This window comes from Cucumis melo, chromosome 8 (genome assembly GCF_025177605.1).
Source record: "Cucumis melo cultivar AY chromosome 8, USDA_Cmelo_AY_1.0, whole genome shotgun sequence".
Classification (NCBI taxonomy): Eukaryota; Viridiplantae; Streptophyta; class Magnoliopsida; order Cucurbitales; family Cucurbitaceae; genus Cucumis; species Cucumis melo.
In genome coordinates, this window is record NC_066864.1 from 6,603,129 (window position 1) to 6,618,208 (window position 15,080).

Consider the following 15,080-nt stretch of genomic DNA (forward strand, 5'->3'; position numbering starts at 1 on the left):
CCTCATGGTTTCACCCAAAAAGGTTCATATCTTAATAAACTCTTCACATGCCTTGCCTAAACTATAAGATTGCAACTCCAAATAAAAACAAACAACAACCCAATTGAGGTAGGTTGATTCAATCTATTTGGCTAAATAAATTTCTAGGTTTGTTTTTATGCAATTTGAAAAACGAATGAAAAAGCTCTCCAGCTCTATTAATCATCATTGTTGATTTGATTAGTTTCAGTATTATTCATTATGTTTTAGTCCATTTCAATCAATTTCACCATTTGATTCGATTTATTAACAACAACGGTTCTTTACTCAACTTTCTTTTGTATTTTTCAAATCAACATGTTGATTTGATATCTGATTTTAACTAGTAATCAAGCCCAATAATCCCAATTAATCATAATTATAAAGATTAAGAAAATTATTTCACCTCTTCTTGGTTATCTTCTTCATTCCCTTTTCTTCCCTCCATCTCATCTCAAAAAGGTTGGATTAGATTAATTCTTATCTTCTAACCCTAAATACACGTGTGATCAAGGTTAATCTATGAATAGGGTTTTAAAGCCATCAAAATCAAATTAGAATCACTTCTCGAAAAGAGAGCAACAAGATCAATTACTACAAATCCATCCCATAAATTCCTGAGTACAGTATCAAATTTTGACATCTAGGTCGATAGCATACATGTTGACTAGTTAAGTCACGCACAAGTTAGCTTCGTCCAAAGGTTTAATTAGATTTACACAAACACACAAAGACAAATAATACCTCGGAGTTTTTGCTTGGTTTTAGTCTATTGTCCATGAGTTTAACCCATCCAACCCCATCTGTCTCAAAGAAGTTATGGAGCTGCATAGAAAGAGAGGGTTAGGCATGCAGGCCGATCCCTACTGGGCCATGAAGTTAGTGGCAAAGAAAATGGCTATAAATTAATAGTTAAGACCCAAAATCCAGATATGAAACAAAAATAAAGACATTGAGTCATATACAAGAATTATATCCACACAGTTTGAAATTTGAAACAAAGTTAGGAGGCATTTTCAATAGGCCCCACAGAGAAAGAGAAGTATTCAATCAATCAAATTTAAGTAAAGAAGGCAAAAGATACCAAACAGGCGTGATTGAAGGAATAAAGCAGCAGGTAACAAAGCCAGCTGCACACATAATGCCACAGCCATAAAACACCTTTGCTTTTTCCTCAATTCACCAACCGTCAACTCCCCACCGCTCTTCTCATTATGAAACTAAATCCTATTTCCAAGCTACAACCCAACCCTTTGTCTTTGTCTGTCTTTCTGTTTGTGCAAAATCATGCCAGATAAAGCACTACTGATATAAATTTAAATTGAAGTTGATTAAATGCAGATTATCGGACAAAGAATGAACTCAATAGACAAGCAACTTGGGGATGTAAATCAAAGAAAGAGCAATCGGAAATGCTAACAGTTCATGACGAATGCCAAATCTCTCTCTCTCTCTCTCTCTCTCTCTCTAGTTTAATTTTTGCAATCTCCTTTTGGTATAGCGCCCTCATCTGGCCTGTTTCAGTTACTCTTTGAATTTTACGAAATAGGAGTTTCAGAAAATATATAATAAAAGGGAGAGAGAGAGAGAGAGAGATAGAAAGCTGACATCTTTTCCGAAAGTTGAACTTGCGACTGGGGCAATGTTTGAGGAAAAGGATTTGGTTAAGCAGATTTTGTACAGCAACAGAATATAAAGACCCACATATGATATACATCTAAGGTGGGGAAATTTAAAATAGATAGCATCAGTTAAGATCTAATTTACATAACCAATAAACAAATTAAGGAGAAGGGAAAAGAATAAATTAGAGAACAAAAAAAAAAAAAAAAGCAGAGATCCAGACCTGGAAAACTATTGTGGATGTTAAAATCATGGAGGAAACTAGGAGTCCACAAGGACCATTTATGGATTAATGTTGCATTCTCTTAGATATACATTGTCAAAATCAACATGCTTTGCCCAATAATTTCGGTACTTGGGTATGGCTATCTCGAGCCATGGCTTCATGTTTCCGTTATAGTGTATGACGGCCGCTCGGTCAATTTCCTTCTGCCCAACATTAGGATTGTATCCTAGACCTAAAACATGCCAGGATTTGTCGAGCTGATAAGTGCGCTTCCAAAATGTGATAAGACCCGGTGGTAATGTCCCCAGCTTCCACAATTGCCTGTCGTAATTCTGAATAAAAAAAGCAAATGTTTTGAGCAAGAGGACTACCCTAATTCTACTTCCAAAGAGCTAGGATCTACAAGTCACAATAAAACAATACTTCCCAGCACTAAATAGATATGCATCAGACTCTCCCCGCCACCCCCACCAAATAATAATAATAATAATAATAATAAAAACAGAACAAAGATGTTTCATTTCAAAATTTCTTCCAGATGTATTTTCAGTGTTGAAAAGGTTTGCTCACAAGTAAAATAAATATCCATCCTTAAGAACTTACCAGCTTCTGCCAGGAGTGGTACACCTGTGTAATATTCTGCCTCTTCCATTCATCCAAATCAAAGATATTCATACCATATGCCCAGCCACAGGCATGAGGGTCAAAATTCTTTGAGATGAGAGGGTTTGAGAAATTGAGATATCTATCAAACCGATGAAAGCTTTCTCCACAAGTCTCAACAGCACCATTAACATTTCCTTTCAAATCAATGGACCAAAGTCCCGTGAGATCTTTCTGCACAACTATATCATCATCCAGGAACAAAACTTTTTGGAGCTTCGGGAATAACTGTGGGAGGTAAAATCGTAGATGGTTCAAGATGGACAAGTACTTTGGATTCCGGAACTTCATATTTGAATCAGAGCTAGCCCGATGAGCCCGGAAGTAATAATCTATCATGGATGAAGAACCCAACTGCTTAAGAACTGGACTATAACTGGCATTTAACCATGTAAATTCTTCAATATTCTGAATCTCAATTGTAGCTTTGTCAGGTGGATTTGCTTGAAACCACATCCTCATTGCTGCATAGTTGAGTCTATCTGTAATAATGTGAAAAACATGTTTCGAAGGGTCCTGAAAATATCAAATACATTACATAAGTTACGATCTCAAACAAAGGAAAAGGTCCATAGTTGTATAAACTTTAACAATGACAAGAAATCAGATTCTTCCTACCAATCCCAATTAAATGTGAAAAAGAAGTCACTATATAAACTATAAAAAGACAGCATAGTTCCATGAGAAATATATACCTCTGCGTGAGTAATTGTTGAGTTAACAACTACTGCTGCTGCCAATACATTATCTGAGAATAATGCATAATGATACAGGTCTGGATCTTCAAGTTTCTCTTGACCTGGGAATGGCTGTTGGGACCAATTCAGAGAATAGTATTCAGTTGTCAGGCGCAAGGGAAGGCAATGAAGGCCTTTAGGAAGTGTTTTTGCTGTTAATTGCGTTAGAAATAGGGTTTGTTTCTTGTGCACTCGTAACTGCTCTTCAGTTGAGTGAAGCATCGCTCGTAGTTTCTTTACTACGGTAGAACAGTCATCCTGAGCTTGTTTCCCTTTTGCCAAGGTTTGCTCCATCGTTTTCAATCTCTCATGGGCACTGCAACATTAATAGAAGTCCAACAATGAACACAAAGACCCTCTCAAGAATGTGCCATCCAATTATATTTAAATAGATATATAAAAAAGAATAACTCATTTTCGAAGTGATCATGAATGCCACCAGACAGAAAATTTACTTTTTAGGTAGCTCAGAATCCTTGCTTGCATCACCTAATGTTCGTTGAACTTCTTTTATCCTCAGTCGAAGTTCTCTTGTAAGGTGGGGATTGTTCCTAGTGCCTGGAAGCGAGAGGTAAACTTTGGCCCTGATGAGCTGGTCCTTGAGATGTCTTACCCGAGCATTAGGATGAGCAACTTGTACACTGTCTTGTTGAAATCTTGATTTTACTATTTCTCCCCCATCAGTTTTTTCAGAAGTCTGAGTGGCTGACTGCTCCTGTTTTAGGTTCTGGTAGTTGACACGGCAACACAGAACAAGAAGAAGAGAAAGTAGAGTTAAAATGATTAATTCTGGTAATAAGGAAGTTCGTGCACAATATAACATTACCATTTAGTTAAGAACTGAAAGCCAGAGCTATCAATGTGAAATCATGAAAGAGCTATCAAAGGCTACCAAATATCACCATGAACATGCAAATACAATACAACTAAATAGTATAGGAGAAATGAAAAAAAAAAAAAAAAGAATATTCATACAGGATCAAGTTCGCTGTTCTTTTCACTGGTACTATTGGGATTCCCTGAAATGATATTTGGCAGCCCAATGGGGTCCGTAACTTCTTTAATGGGATTCTCATTTTGAGAAAGACCTTCCTCATCAGTTGTGGACAATACTCGAGTAGATTTACGCTCTATTACGCCTAGAGATTGTGCACCAGAAGAAGAAATTAACAAATCACAAGGTAAAGAAACATACAAAACTAGAAAGCAATGGTGCAAAAACAAAGAAATATATATATCATATAGCAAATTCTTTGCCAAACCTTGGATGCCATCATTGCTCTGCCAGTTCGAAGCAGCTGAATCTGGAAGCAACTTGTTGTCGGAGTAAATAATCGCAACGGGCTCTTTTACGCTTGATGAAGATTTCTATAGCCCAAAACGATGAATCAAAGAAAAAACATCAGAAACTTGGTAACTCAAATATGCAAAAAGAATAACAAAATAAAGTAATAATCCAAAAATAGAATTTAAAAAAAAAACACGGGAAATTGATAAATAAAATACCCCATCAACAAGATTCAGATGCCCGTAGTTGCTATTGAAACCCTAGTTCAATAAGACGATGGAAAATCAGAAGAAGAACTGAGAGAAAATACCCAAACGATCCAACCAAACACCGTTCTGCAAATATTGCAATTAAAATTTAAAAAAAGGAAGCTATTTAAACGCTTTACTTACGGAAGTTGCAAAACCTTCAACAAGATCGCCTTTAGCTGCAGAAACAAAAACCCAATATTAAAATCTAAAAAATAAACAGCAATAATAAAAACTAAATCAGTGAGTTAGAAGAAGAAGAAGAACGCTAACATGAGAACTTAAGGGAGGCGAGGCGATCAGTGTAAAGCAAAATCGGAGCAATGACCGTGAAAAAGAGCATCAAGGCCACCAAATTTCTGATCAGCATTTTTCATGAAAACACGAAATATGCAGAATAATGAAAAATCCTGAGTCCACCGTTCGTTCGTTGGGCTGGATCGATAAGGCAAAGAAACGACACGCGTCTTCAAAGAATGGGTCAGAAGGTAATGGAAAAGGGGAAAGGATATTATTAAGAAGAGAAAAAAAAAAGGGAATGGATAAAGGAAATATAAGAGGGGTTTCGGTTAGGACGAAACTGAATCGTCGGTAAGAGTAGAGAACAGCAAAACAGTGGTGAGGTAGAAGCTTTTTCAAGAAAAAGAAAATGGCGGAAGAAGAAGATGAAAGGAATTTGATTTTGATGGAAAGAGCGTGAGCGTGTTGTGTCGGGGTTGGCGCAATGGGAGTGGCAGTTTTGAGAAGGAAAAAAAAAAGAGTGACAACTAAGAATCAAAGATGTCAAACACGTGATTGAAAGAGGTAATTACGGACACGGACACCTCTACCCTCTTAATTATTTATATTTCATTTCACCTTTTATATACATACATACATACATACATATATATATATATATATATATAGTTATATTTTATTTGTCATAATATTTGTTATCTAATTTTAATTGTTATGTTTAAATTTTCTTGGGTTTGATAGAATAAATTTACGAAATCGATATTTTGATCGAAAGTTTTGTAAAATTAAGATTTTGATATTTTTATCGACGTCGATGTTTTAAACATTGATTATAATCCTGAATCATGATTACAAGTAAATTATAAGTTTAGTCTCTTAATTTGAAGTTTATATCTATGTCATAAGTTGGAATTTTTTTCGTTGTGTTTAGTAGGTCTATATAAACTATTAAGTTGATGTTTAATGTCTTTAGGAACTTTAAAATTTTATAAATTTACGTATTTTCAATTATGCGTCTCGTATTTTATAATATATTTTAAAAAAATTGGTTAAATTTTGACTTAATCTTACCATTTTAAGAAGGTCGGAAGTTGGTTCTTATGATTTATAAAAGTACTTATAAACTAGTTCTAAAGATTATGTATGTCGTTGGAAGTGTTTGTTAAAGTATGATACGCCTTTTATGAAATTTTATCAAATCACAATCACTAAGGGAACGTTCGGGGGAAATGTTGATTTATGGAATAGTTAGTGTTATGATAATCTCAGTATTATAATAGGCCTAGTGTTGTGATAGTATGTGTTTGGGAAAAGATTACAATAAGTAATATTATGATAGTATGTGTTTGGAAGAAGATTACGATAAGTAATATTATGATAGTATGTGTTTGAGGAAAATATTATGATAGCAGTGTTATAATAACATGTGTTTAGTGTATGATTGAGAAACAAGTGAGAAGATGGAAGAAAGAGTGGAATAGCAAAAAAGATAGAAAGGAATAAGATTTTTCACTATCATTTTCCAAACGTGTAAACTCATTCCCACTCCCACGTAATTCTAAAGCGAGAAGCCACCTAAATTTTATTTTTTTTGGGAACTGTTGACAGAATTTAATCAATTTAAAAATGTAGATGAATGAATTATTTTGATTTATTTTAGGAGGATACGCAGTCATCATAATTGTCAATAAAGAAGTGATAGTTGTCAAAATAAAATTAATGTTAGAAATAGACCGTTGCAATACTCTACTAAAAGTATTCAACAACTGCTGACTGACACACCCTTCGGTCTCAAAATTTTACTTTGCCATGGGCCCAAATCGCCGGCCCATTCACACACCAACAAAAGAAAGGATTTGTCTCAAATTACCGGTTATAATAGCCAGCAATTTTTAAAATAATTATTAAGTATATAGTAATATTTTTAAAAAATTATAAATATAGCAAAGTGATTTTTAGAATAATTATTAAGTATATAGTAATATTTTAAAAAAATTGTAAATATAGCAAAGTGATTTTTAGAATAATTATTAACTATATAACAATATTTTAAAAAAATTGTAAATATAGCAAAGTGTAGTTCTATCGTTGATAGACTCTTATGGTTTATCAGTGATAGACCATGTAGCAAATGTTGGTCTATCATTGATAGACTCTTATCATTGATAGATTTTGACAGATTTTACTATATTTGCATTTTTTTTAAAATGTTGCTATATACTTAATTATTTTGAATATAATTATATAAAAACTCATCTTAATTATATATAAACCCTAAACTATATATATATATATATATATATATATATATATATATATATATATATATATATATATGAATTGCTTTTCTTTGTTTGCGTGTTTTCTTTCCCTTAAATTGCACATAGATCAAATCAGATGTGTCCTATCCGTCTAAATATTGGCATGAATAGGTATGTGAAGAACAATATTGTATATAGTCAAATCTTAATAAAAAAAAAAGCCTAAATTCAAGATATTAAAAAAATTGTGGGAATGAACTTATAAAATAAAATACTAAGTGCTCAACTTAATCCCAATTTATAAATTCATGGTCAATCGTTTCCTCTATCCAAATTTGCTGATTGTGGACGAAGCTCAATCATCGATGTGATTAGATAATTAGAAATAAAACACACAACATTTTAATTTAGGGAAGGGACACATTAGTACTCAACTGTCTCTAAATCTAACAAAATTGGTTTATATAGAAATGTCGTGACAAAATTGGTCTAAAAAAAGAAAGAAAGAAGGTAATTAATTTAGAATGTTAAGTATAAGAATGGGTAATTGGTAACATAGTTGAAAACATAAAAGAATAACACATGAGATTGTAAGGAATTCAGGTTTTTGCGATTTAAAGGAGAGAAATAGATGAATGTGTGTGTTGAAGTTGGAATGGAGGGGGATGGTGTAATGAAAGCGTGAGGATGGAACGTGAAAAGTGGAACAAACCCTTGGAAGGTGGACCTCATGTGTAACATGTTCATGTTTGTTGGGTGTTCAATCATGCTCTCCTCTCCCTCACTTATATCCCCACAACCCACGCCATTTCCTCACTATTTGCGTGACTCCTTTTCTTTTTTCATTTTTCCCTCCCTATTTTACTTCCTATATTCTCCACTTCCTTAAACATATAATCTTACACGAACCTTAGAGTATTATATATTTTAATCTAAATAATAAAGAATGTTTTGAATTTTATATTTAATCTTGAAGTTTGAAGATCGTTTGAAAACAACTCTTCTATAGACATTTTGTAATTAAATTAACAAACAAACAAAAAAAAACTATATTCAAATGATAGTGTATTTGTGAAGCGTATAAGTTGGAGTTTTTCTTCTTACCATTCTACATGACGTTCTTTGTTTATGATTAATTTGTACACCTAAGTGGACATAATCGAACCATTTCATTTATAAATTCAACAACGAAGGTGTTCGATAAAATGCTAAAATGCACGTTGAGATGAACTTAAATATTGTTGGTTGGGATGAGAGGAGAGCCAACGCATAGTTTAAGTGGAGGGTATTTTGGGTAATTTAACAAAGTTATTTATTTCCAATTAACAAAATCTCTCATTTTCCTTTTACCTTTACCCGCCCATATATATATATATATATATATATATAATTGGTTTTTCATCGTTCATTTTCCAAATCACTTCCATCAGTTTATGCAATGGAACGCCATAACACAAAGCGACCACGAGAATCATCATCATCATCATCATCACCATCACCACCACCACCCGATGGTATGTATGATCAATCTTCGCCGCCGGAGATCGCTAACGTAAAGAGGCAGCACAGCCACGATGCTGATCAAGAATATTCTTCTCCTGGTACATCATTTGATTTCGATCTGTTGTCGTTCGGCGTCTTCGATTTCCCTTGGTTGAAGGACGGCCTGATTTATTCCAAATCCGATGACTGGAAATTTGAAGACGTTTTCTTCACCTCCGTTTACAATGGAGCATCATCCACCGTTGATATTGCTACTCCGCTTACAATTGGAACGACGGCGTTTACAGAATTTCTGCCGGATCCTTGGGAGAAGGATTACGAGGCACAAGCGCTGCCGCAGCCTCCGCCGTCTTTGGACGGCGGAGAGCAGGGAGGGGAGGGAATGGATTGTATCTGGAGGTCTGTGCTTAATCAACCGCTTCAACAAGGGAGTAGTGCGTTGTAGAATCGGTCATGAATTTCTTGCATGCGATGATTTTGCTGTCTTCTTCTTCTTCTTTCTTCTTCTTCTTCTTCTTCTTCTTCTTCTTCTTCTTCTTCTTCTTCTTCTTCTTCTTCTTCTTCTTCTTCTTCTTTCTGTTTGAGGTCTGATCCTACATAGGCTCCTCCTCCCTATGGAATTCCATTGATAGGGACTTGCCATTTCGATCCAAAAAAAAATCGTGAGAATTTTCCAGTTGATGGAAATATGGGTGGAGATTAGGCTTTTTTCCTTTTGGAACTTTCTTTAATTTTGTGAATTGGTTTTAATCTTTGTTTGTATATGGAATACCAAATCAATTATAAATTAACAAAAACACATCGAAAAGCTTATAATATATGAATAATTAAATTATTTGATCAGGTGGTTGATAGATAATGAAAATTTCTAAATAAGCATACAACATTTCGAACCACACTACTCTAATATCATCTTAAAGGTCGTGAAAGAGACTACAAAATTACTCTAAATTTATATTTAAATTATTGGTCAAAACTTTTCTTAAAAAAAAAAAAAACAGTTTTTATGAAAAAGTGTGCTTCAACAAAATCAGCCAACTTTTGAATCTTTTTTGTCTTTATTGAATGTGTAACTAATAGTTCAAATTTTTTAAGGGAGAGAATTGGATGATAAAACCAACATAATTTCAAACAGATAATCAATGTGAAAATTAAGTGTATAACATTATTTTTTTTAAAAAAAAAAAAAAGATTAAAGATATAGCAAAATATATGTGCTCATATTAGAGCATGGTCGACTATCAACGCTAAATTTTAATATTTTGGGTATGATAATTATATTTGCAATTGTCCCTAATAAGTGTGTTGTTAAAAAAAAACTTTGTAATGCATAAAACCAATATTTGAACTGAATTCTGAGATGCAACATGATTTGTGTGGAGATTTATAGTTGGGTCCAGTGTTGAAAACATTACTTGTAGGTAAAGTAACATAACTTCCACTCAATGTCGTGTGAACTCAACAATTTTGATTCTTATAACTCCTTTAAACGTCCATTATACTCTATTCCTGTTCAATAGAGGCAAGATGAAGTATCAATCATAATTGACAAAACAAACGTAGCTGAAAGCATATATACGGATGTGTGAACGACTCTTAAAGGTTTTTTACTAAAAGTAGGACAAACCAAATATACTTCAATGATATGACACCACTTATGTTTCTTGAGATTGAAAATCAAAGTACGATCCCCGTCATCGCATTTATTGAACAAAAAGAAAAAACAACGAAAATCAAGAAATGGTGCTGAAGGTTCTTCACCAAAAGAGCTAATGAATTCAAAACAATGTTGATTTACAATTGAATTGAGTGCAGAGTGAAAATGTAGCATTAAAAGAAACTGCCTTTTCTTTTAACACAAAAACTTCTTCTATCTTTCTTTGGTTGGGGAGGGGGAGGGGATATTCACATTTCACAGCAGCACATGAGGAAAAATGAAAAAGATCAAAAGAATGAAATGAATTAAGGCAGGCACAAACAGATTGTTGAAGCCAGCTAGTTTCTATAATTTCATGGTTCAATTGCAACAGCCGCCAGTTTGGGAAGATGATCCCTCCCTGCTGCCCGACGGTCCCGGTATTCCGCCATATCCAACTTTGATTCCATAAGACTGAGGAGGATAAAAAATGCAGCCTCAGTGACAGCATTATTCCTTGTGCATAATGCACTATAAGAAGTAGAATACACTCTTGATGTTTTTGCTTTTTGGTTTGGTTAGGTTAAGAACATTAGCAATTTAGTTCAATGTTATAATAACAAATCACGAATTTTCCATCTATGTACGTCGAACTTAAGAAGTTGAAAAGATAAGAGATAGATGTTTACCTCATTTGAAACATCAAATACTCCATCTTGAATCTTCTTGAATATGGTCGCGGCTGTCTTTACGAATGCCTGAAAATGGGGTGCTTGTCATATTTAGAGTGATTGAATTTCTTAAATGTTTTTAGCATAATATAAAATTTCCACCCAAACAAGTCTCGTCATGCTTCTAAGTACTTCAGCATAAGCATATTTTGAGTAGTCACCTCTTCAACATTCTGCGCAGTTTTGGCAGATGCCTCCATGAATATTAAACCATGCTCCTTTGCAAACAGCTCACCCTCTTCTGTGGTCACGGCCCTTCTATGAGCAAGATCACTCTTATTACCAATTAGCATAATTGTCATGTTTGCATTTGCATGCTGTCTTGCATCTTCTAACCAGCTAATCAAGTGATTGAAAGTCTCCCTTCTGAATAACGTAGTCAACACAAATCTCGTTTAAATAATCAGATTGGTAAGGATATATTAGAAAAAACTTCACATTAAGAATCCAATAGGACATCCATTTCCAACAGATTTCAAAGAACCAAATGATGACGAGTCCCATCTCTTTAATCATTCAAGGATGCATGTAAAGATTCAGCATTATTAAGATGAAGTGAAAAAGAGCTTTGCATTTGCATATTAGTTAGTCATTTAAGAAGAAAAAGAAACAAAATAAGACCTGGTAATATCATAGACAAGTAAGGCACCGGCAGCACCTCTATAGTAGGACCTTGTAATGGACCTGAATGACTCTTGGCCGGCCTGTTACAATCATACAAACCTTAACATTTAGAACTGTGTTAACAGTATCTTAGCCGGCCTTATCAATTAGAAAAATGGCCACCCTATTCCTAACCAAATGCACACCGATGTTTGCCAAAGTGGGATTAACCATGACCACGTGCTAATGCAACAATTTTCATGGGTTAGATGATGATTATTCCTAGATTCCAAAACATGGTCAAATTCATTCTAAGTGCCAAAAAGAAAAAGTCCAAGCTACACGGTAAGGTGTCTATTTCTATTCTAAAGGTTGATGATTCGAATACCCAGCTCCAAAATTCTTAAACTTGTTAAATATATCATAAAGAGGACAACCGAAAGGGCACACTTTAAGAAAGTAAGGACAAAGAGGACGTTACTAAGTTTGGCTCCAATTACAATATGAACGAAGATCCCACTAAAGGAAAATAACAAAAGACAATTGGCACCATACATTGACAAGGAGAAGGACAGCATCTTTTGGATACTCCAATGCAAAGTGATTGAGTGGCTAACAATTGAAAAGTTACCTAAAAAATCATACTGAAGCAGAGAGTCTAAAACTGCTTTAAGAAAGTGACACAACAGAAGGAATAAAGGCATAATCAAAATCAATTGACAGTAACATAAGAATATATAAACCAAAATTCGAACATACAGTATCCCAAATCTGGAGCTTAATTGGCTTATTCTCAATCGTGATCATCCGGGCTCCGAATTCGACCCCGATAGTTAAGTCATGAACAGGCTGAAATCGATTATCTGTGAACTGAAGGAGAAGACACGATTTTCCAACTCCTGAAGACGAAACAAGGGATGTTTATGATATTGAAAAAAAAAACCCAGAAGACGCCTTAAATGCAAAGCGATCTTGAGAAAACTGATTCAGTAATTGAGGAGGGTGAGAGACGTACCTGTATCGCCGATGACGATATACTTGAATAGGTAAGCATACGACATTTTTTCAGGCCGGATCTGCTTCGGAAATAGAATACACTGATTAATCGCGAAAGTGGTGTGATTAAATCCAAAGATTATCGTCTGAATTTATGCAAAAACGGAGAATCATAGAGCAATTCACAATGAAAGAAGGTGAAAACGAGTGAAGTATGAAGAGAGGGTGAATCGCGAAACGATAAAACCCAAAATAAGTTTCAAATTTTATGACAAAGATCGTATCTTTAATTATTAAATTAACATTTTATTTTCCATAATTTTACAACTTAGAATAAAGTTTTACGATTCTTGATTTACAAATACACGAATTTACTTCTAAGCAAATTGAAAATAAAAGAAGTAGTTTATTTATCTTATCTTATATTCTTTGACGGTCACCATTCTCTTCTGTTATTTTTTTATTTTTATCGCATCTATTTAAGCATCTAATAATATTTTCATTAAATATAAATACACATTGTTTTATTTCAAATATTTACAAATTATAAAATGTTCATATCATATTATACATTTATCCACCTGTCATTTATCAAGATTCATTCAAACAACTAATAAACCTAACAACCAAAAGCTACATCACCAAGAAATTTGTTTTCATCTTTATATAAAATTCTTACTTTGTTCAATAGTTTGGTGACTTCAATCAAATCAAACTCTACTAAAAGACTATTTGACCGGGCATTATCATGAAACCGTCTTTAAATTCAACTGTATTAGTTTTCAATAAAAATTAGTTTTTTGAGATAAAAAATATACTTTTAGCATCAATCATGGTTACACTTTATTTATTAAAGAGTACTGCTTAATCGATTAATTCAAAAACACCTTTTAAATATTTTTAGAAAAATCTCATATCATCATCAAATTGAATAAGTTTTTTTTTTTTACTTTTTCTCTTTTTTTCTTTCAACTAAACTCGATAAATTATTTACGTTTTATAGAATTAAATTTTTCTACCTTTCTCTTTTCTCGTTTTTATCAAATGTTCTATTTTTACTGTTAAATTGGGTGTAGGAACAGTAAGTAGATGCCACTGGCTCCCTCATTCCACACAACACATCGTTGATATCAAAGCTTATTCTTTCCGGCAAATGGAGAATATGTATATATATAAAATAAAGAATAACAATATTTTTTCAAGAAAAAAAAGGAAAGATAATAACGAAAGTAAATGTCGACATTGAAATGGACAAACGACTTTCTCACAAAAAGAAAAAGAAAAAGGACTAAAGCCAAAAAAACCTCACTGTAAAAAGAGGTTTAAAACCTCAAATTTACAACAACAATAAAGAAAAAAAAATTGATAAAATGGACCATTAAGAAAATATTTTTATTTTAGTAAACAAACATTTAAAATATTAATTTAAATAATTGGGTAGAGATTCCAAGCACAAACCTTATAGATAATTACAAATACATGGAAATGCTAATTGAGATATCAATTTTAGAATATTATGGATGGGAATTTAATATGGTTATGGGGTTGTAATGTAAGGTAAGTAAGTTGTTAATAAAAGCTGAAAAAGGTAATTAATTAAAGAAATTAGAGGAAGAAAACATGGAATTGGTTGGATGGAGAGAAACGGACATATTTGAACAGCAAGCCCTCGTAGTCTGTCCTTCTCGAAGTTGAAAAAAAGTTAAGAGGAAAGGTGGAGCCATGGCGCTGTACGTTGTCGTTTTGAGTGGTTGTTTTTGTACAAACAATGCATTACAAAAATTTAATCTCTATTATCCGATCCATCCCATGAACTCCCTTTGGCTTTATTCTTGGATTTTTGTGTCCTCCTATGTATGTATGTATATATATACACACACATATGTAAAGGCCATTTTGATTGATGGTTTTGTATTGGAATCGAGAGGTATGGATGAATATATATGCCCCTGCCTGGCTCCCTGAATGCCAACTACGAAGGCTTTGCTAAAAGTTCTTATTCGCATCCTTCTTAATTGGCATCACGGGAGTCATGCAGGCACCTTTAACTCACAAATACTTTCTTGTTACTTCTCTATGTATACATATACTTATACATTTATGTACAACATCTCCCTTTTTTCTCAGGTACGTTTCACTTCTAATTTTCTACTGTATGTTTGTATATGTATCGTTTATAGTTTTGAGTTTGAAATTTTGAAGAGTGTTACATGTTAACAATTTGTAGTGGGTGTGTTAGTTAATGTAATTGTTATAGAATCATATGAATCGTCTTTGTGTGTAGATCATTGTTTTATAATTATTTAT

General features: G+C 33.4%; 2 protein-coding genes and 1 non-coding gene across 6 annotated transcripts; 1 reads left to right on the forward strand and 2 right to left on the reverse strand.

Annotated features, from left to right (window-relative positions):
• Nucleotides 1-609: 609 nt before the first annotated feature.
• LOC103485211 (probable galacturonosyltransferase 4) lies at nucleotides 610-5,568 on the reverse strand. Of its 4 annotated transcripts, XM_017043830.2 has the most exons (11): nucleotides 5,077-5,568; nucleotides 4,948-4,982; nucleotides 4,774-4,815; nucleotides 4,530-4,635; nucleotides 4,243-4,406; nucleotides 3,723-3,994; nucleotides 3,226-3,583; nucleotides 2,471-3,046; nucleotides 1,865-2,199; nucleotides 1,627-1,735; nucleotides 610-843 (listed from the first exon to the last, which is right to left on the reverse strand). In XM_017043830.2, exons 1-9 carry the CDS (start codon nucleotides 5,171-5,173, stop codon nucleotides 1,924-1,926), a joined length of 1,926 nt encoding a protein of 641 aa, XP_016899319.2. In that variant the 5' UTR covers nucleotides 5,174-5,568; the 3' UTR covers nucleotides 610-843; nucleotides 1,627-1,735; nucleotides 1,865-1,923. The 4 variants fall into 4 exon arrangements, with proteins under 4 accessions (XP_016899319.2, XP_008440949.2, XP_008440947.2 ...); XM_008442727.3 differs by lacking the exon at nucleotides 1,627-1,735; XM_008442725.3 differs by having other exon boundaries at nucleotides 1,627-2,199.
• Nucleotides 5,569-10,540: 4,972 nt separating this feature from the next.
• On the reverse strand, nucleotides 10,541-13,032 carry LOC103485212 (ras-related protein RABB1c-like). Its single transcript, XM_008442729.3, has 6 exons — nucleotides 12,793-13,032; nucleotides 12,537-12,676; nucleotides 11,796-11,878; nucleotides 11,336-11,540; nucleotides 11,133-11,201; nucleotides 10,541-10,917 (listed from the first exon to the last, which is right to left on the reverse strand). Exons 1-6 carry the CDS (start codon nucleotides 12,836-12,838, stop codon nucleotides 10,825-10,827), a joined length of 636 nt encoding a protein of 211 aa, XP_008440951.1. The 5' UTR covers nucleotides 12,839-13,032; the 3' UTR covers nucleotides 10,541-10,824.
• Nucleotides 13,033-14,715: 1,683 nt separating this feature from the next.
• Nucleotides 14,716-14,820, forward strand: MIR160D (microRNA MIR160d). The gene is given in 1 exon segment (NR_120794.1): nucleotides 14,716-14,820. It is a non-coding gene; the product is annotated as a microRNA MIR160d (primary transcript).
• Nucleotides 14,821-15,080: the final 260 nt, after the last annotated feature.

What these genes read in the sequence shown, in the direction of transcription:
- LOC103485212 (XM_008442729.3), bottom strand. Translation starts at nt 12,838, where the DNA reads ATGTCGTATGCTTACCTATTCAAGTATATCGTCATCGGCGATACAG. An exon ending in AGCTCCAGATTTGGGATACT is followed by an intron (nt 11,879 to 12,536) that starts GTATGTTCGAAT and finishes TGATTGTAACAG; the next exon opens with GCCGGCCAAGAGTCATTCAG. An exon ending in CTGCGCAGAATGTTGAAGAG is followed by an intron (nt 11,202 to 11,335) that starts GTGACTACTCAA and finishes CCCCATTTTCAG; the next exon opens with GCATTCGTAAAGACAGCCGC.
- LOC103485211 (XM_008442727.3), bottom strand. Translation starts at nt 5,173, where the DNA reads ATGCTGATCAGAAATTTGGTGGCCTTGATGCTCTTTTTCACGGTCATT. An exon ending in AGAACAGCGAACTTGATCCT is followed by an intron (nt 3,995 to 4,242) that starts GTATGAATATTC and finishes GTCAACTACCAG; the next exon opens with AACCTAAAACAGGAGCAGTC. An exon ending in ACCACTCCTGGCAGAAGCTG is followed by an intron (nt 2,200 to 2,470) that starts GTAAGTTCTTAA and finishes TTTTTTATTCAG; the next exon opens with AATTACGACAGGCAATTGTG.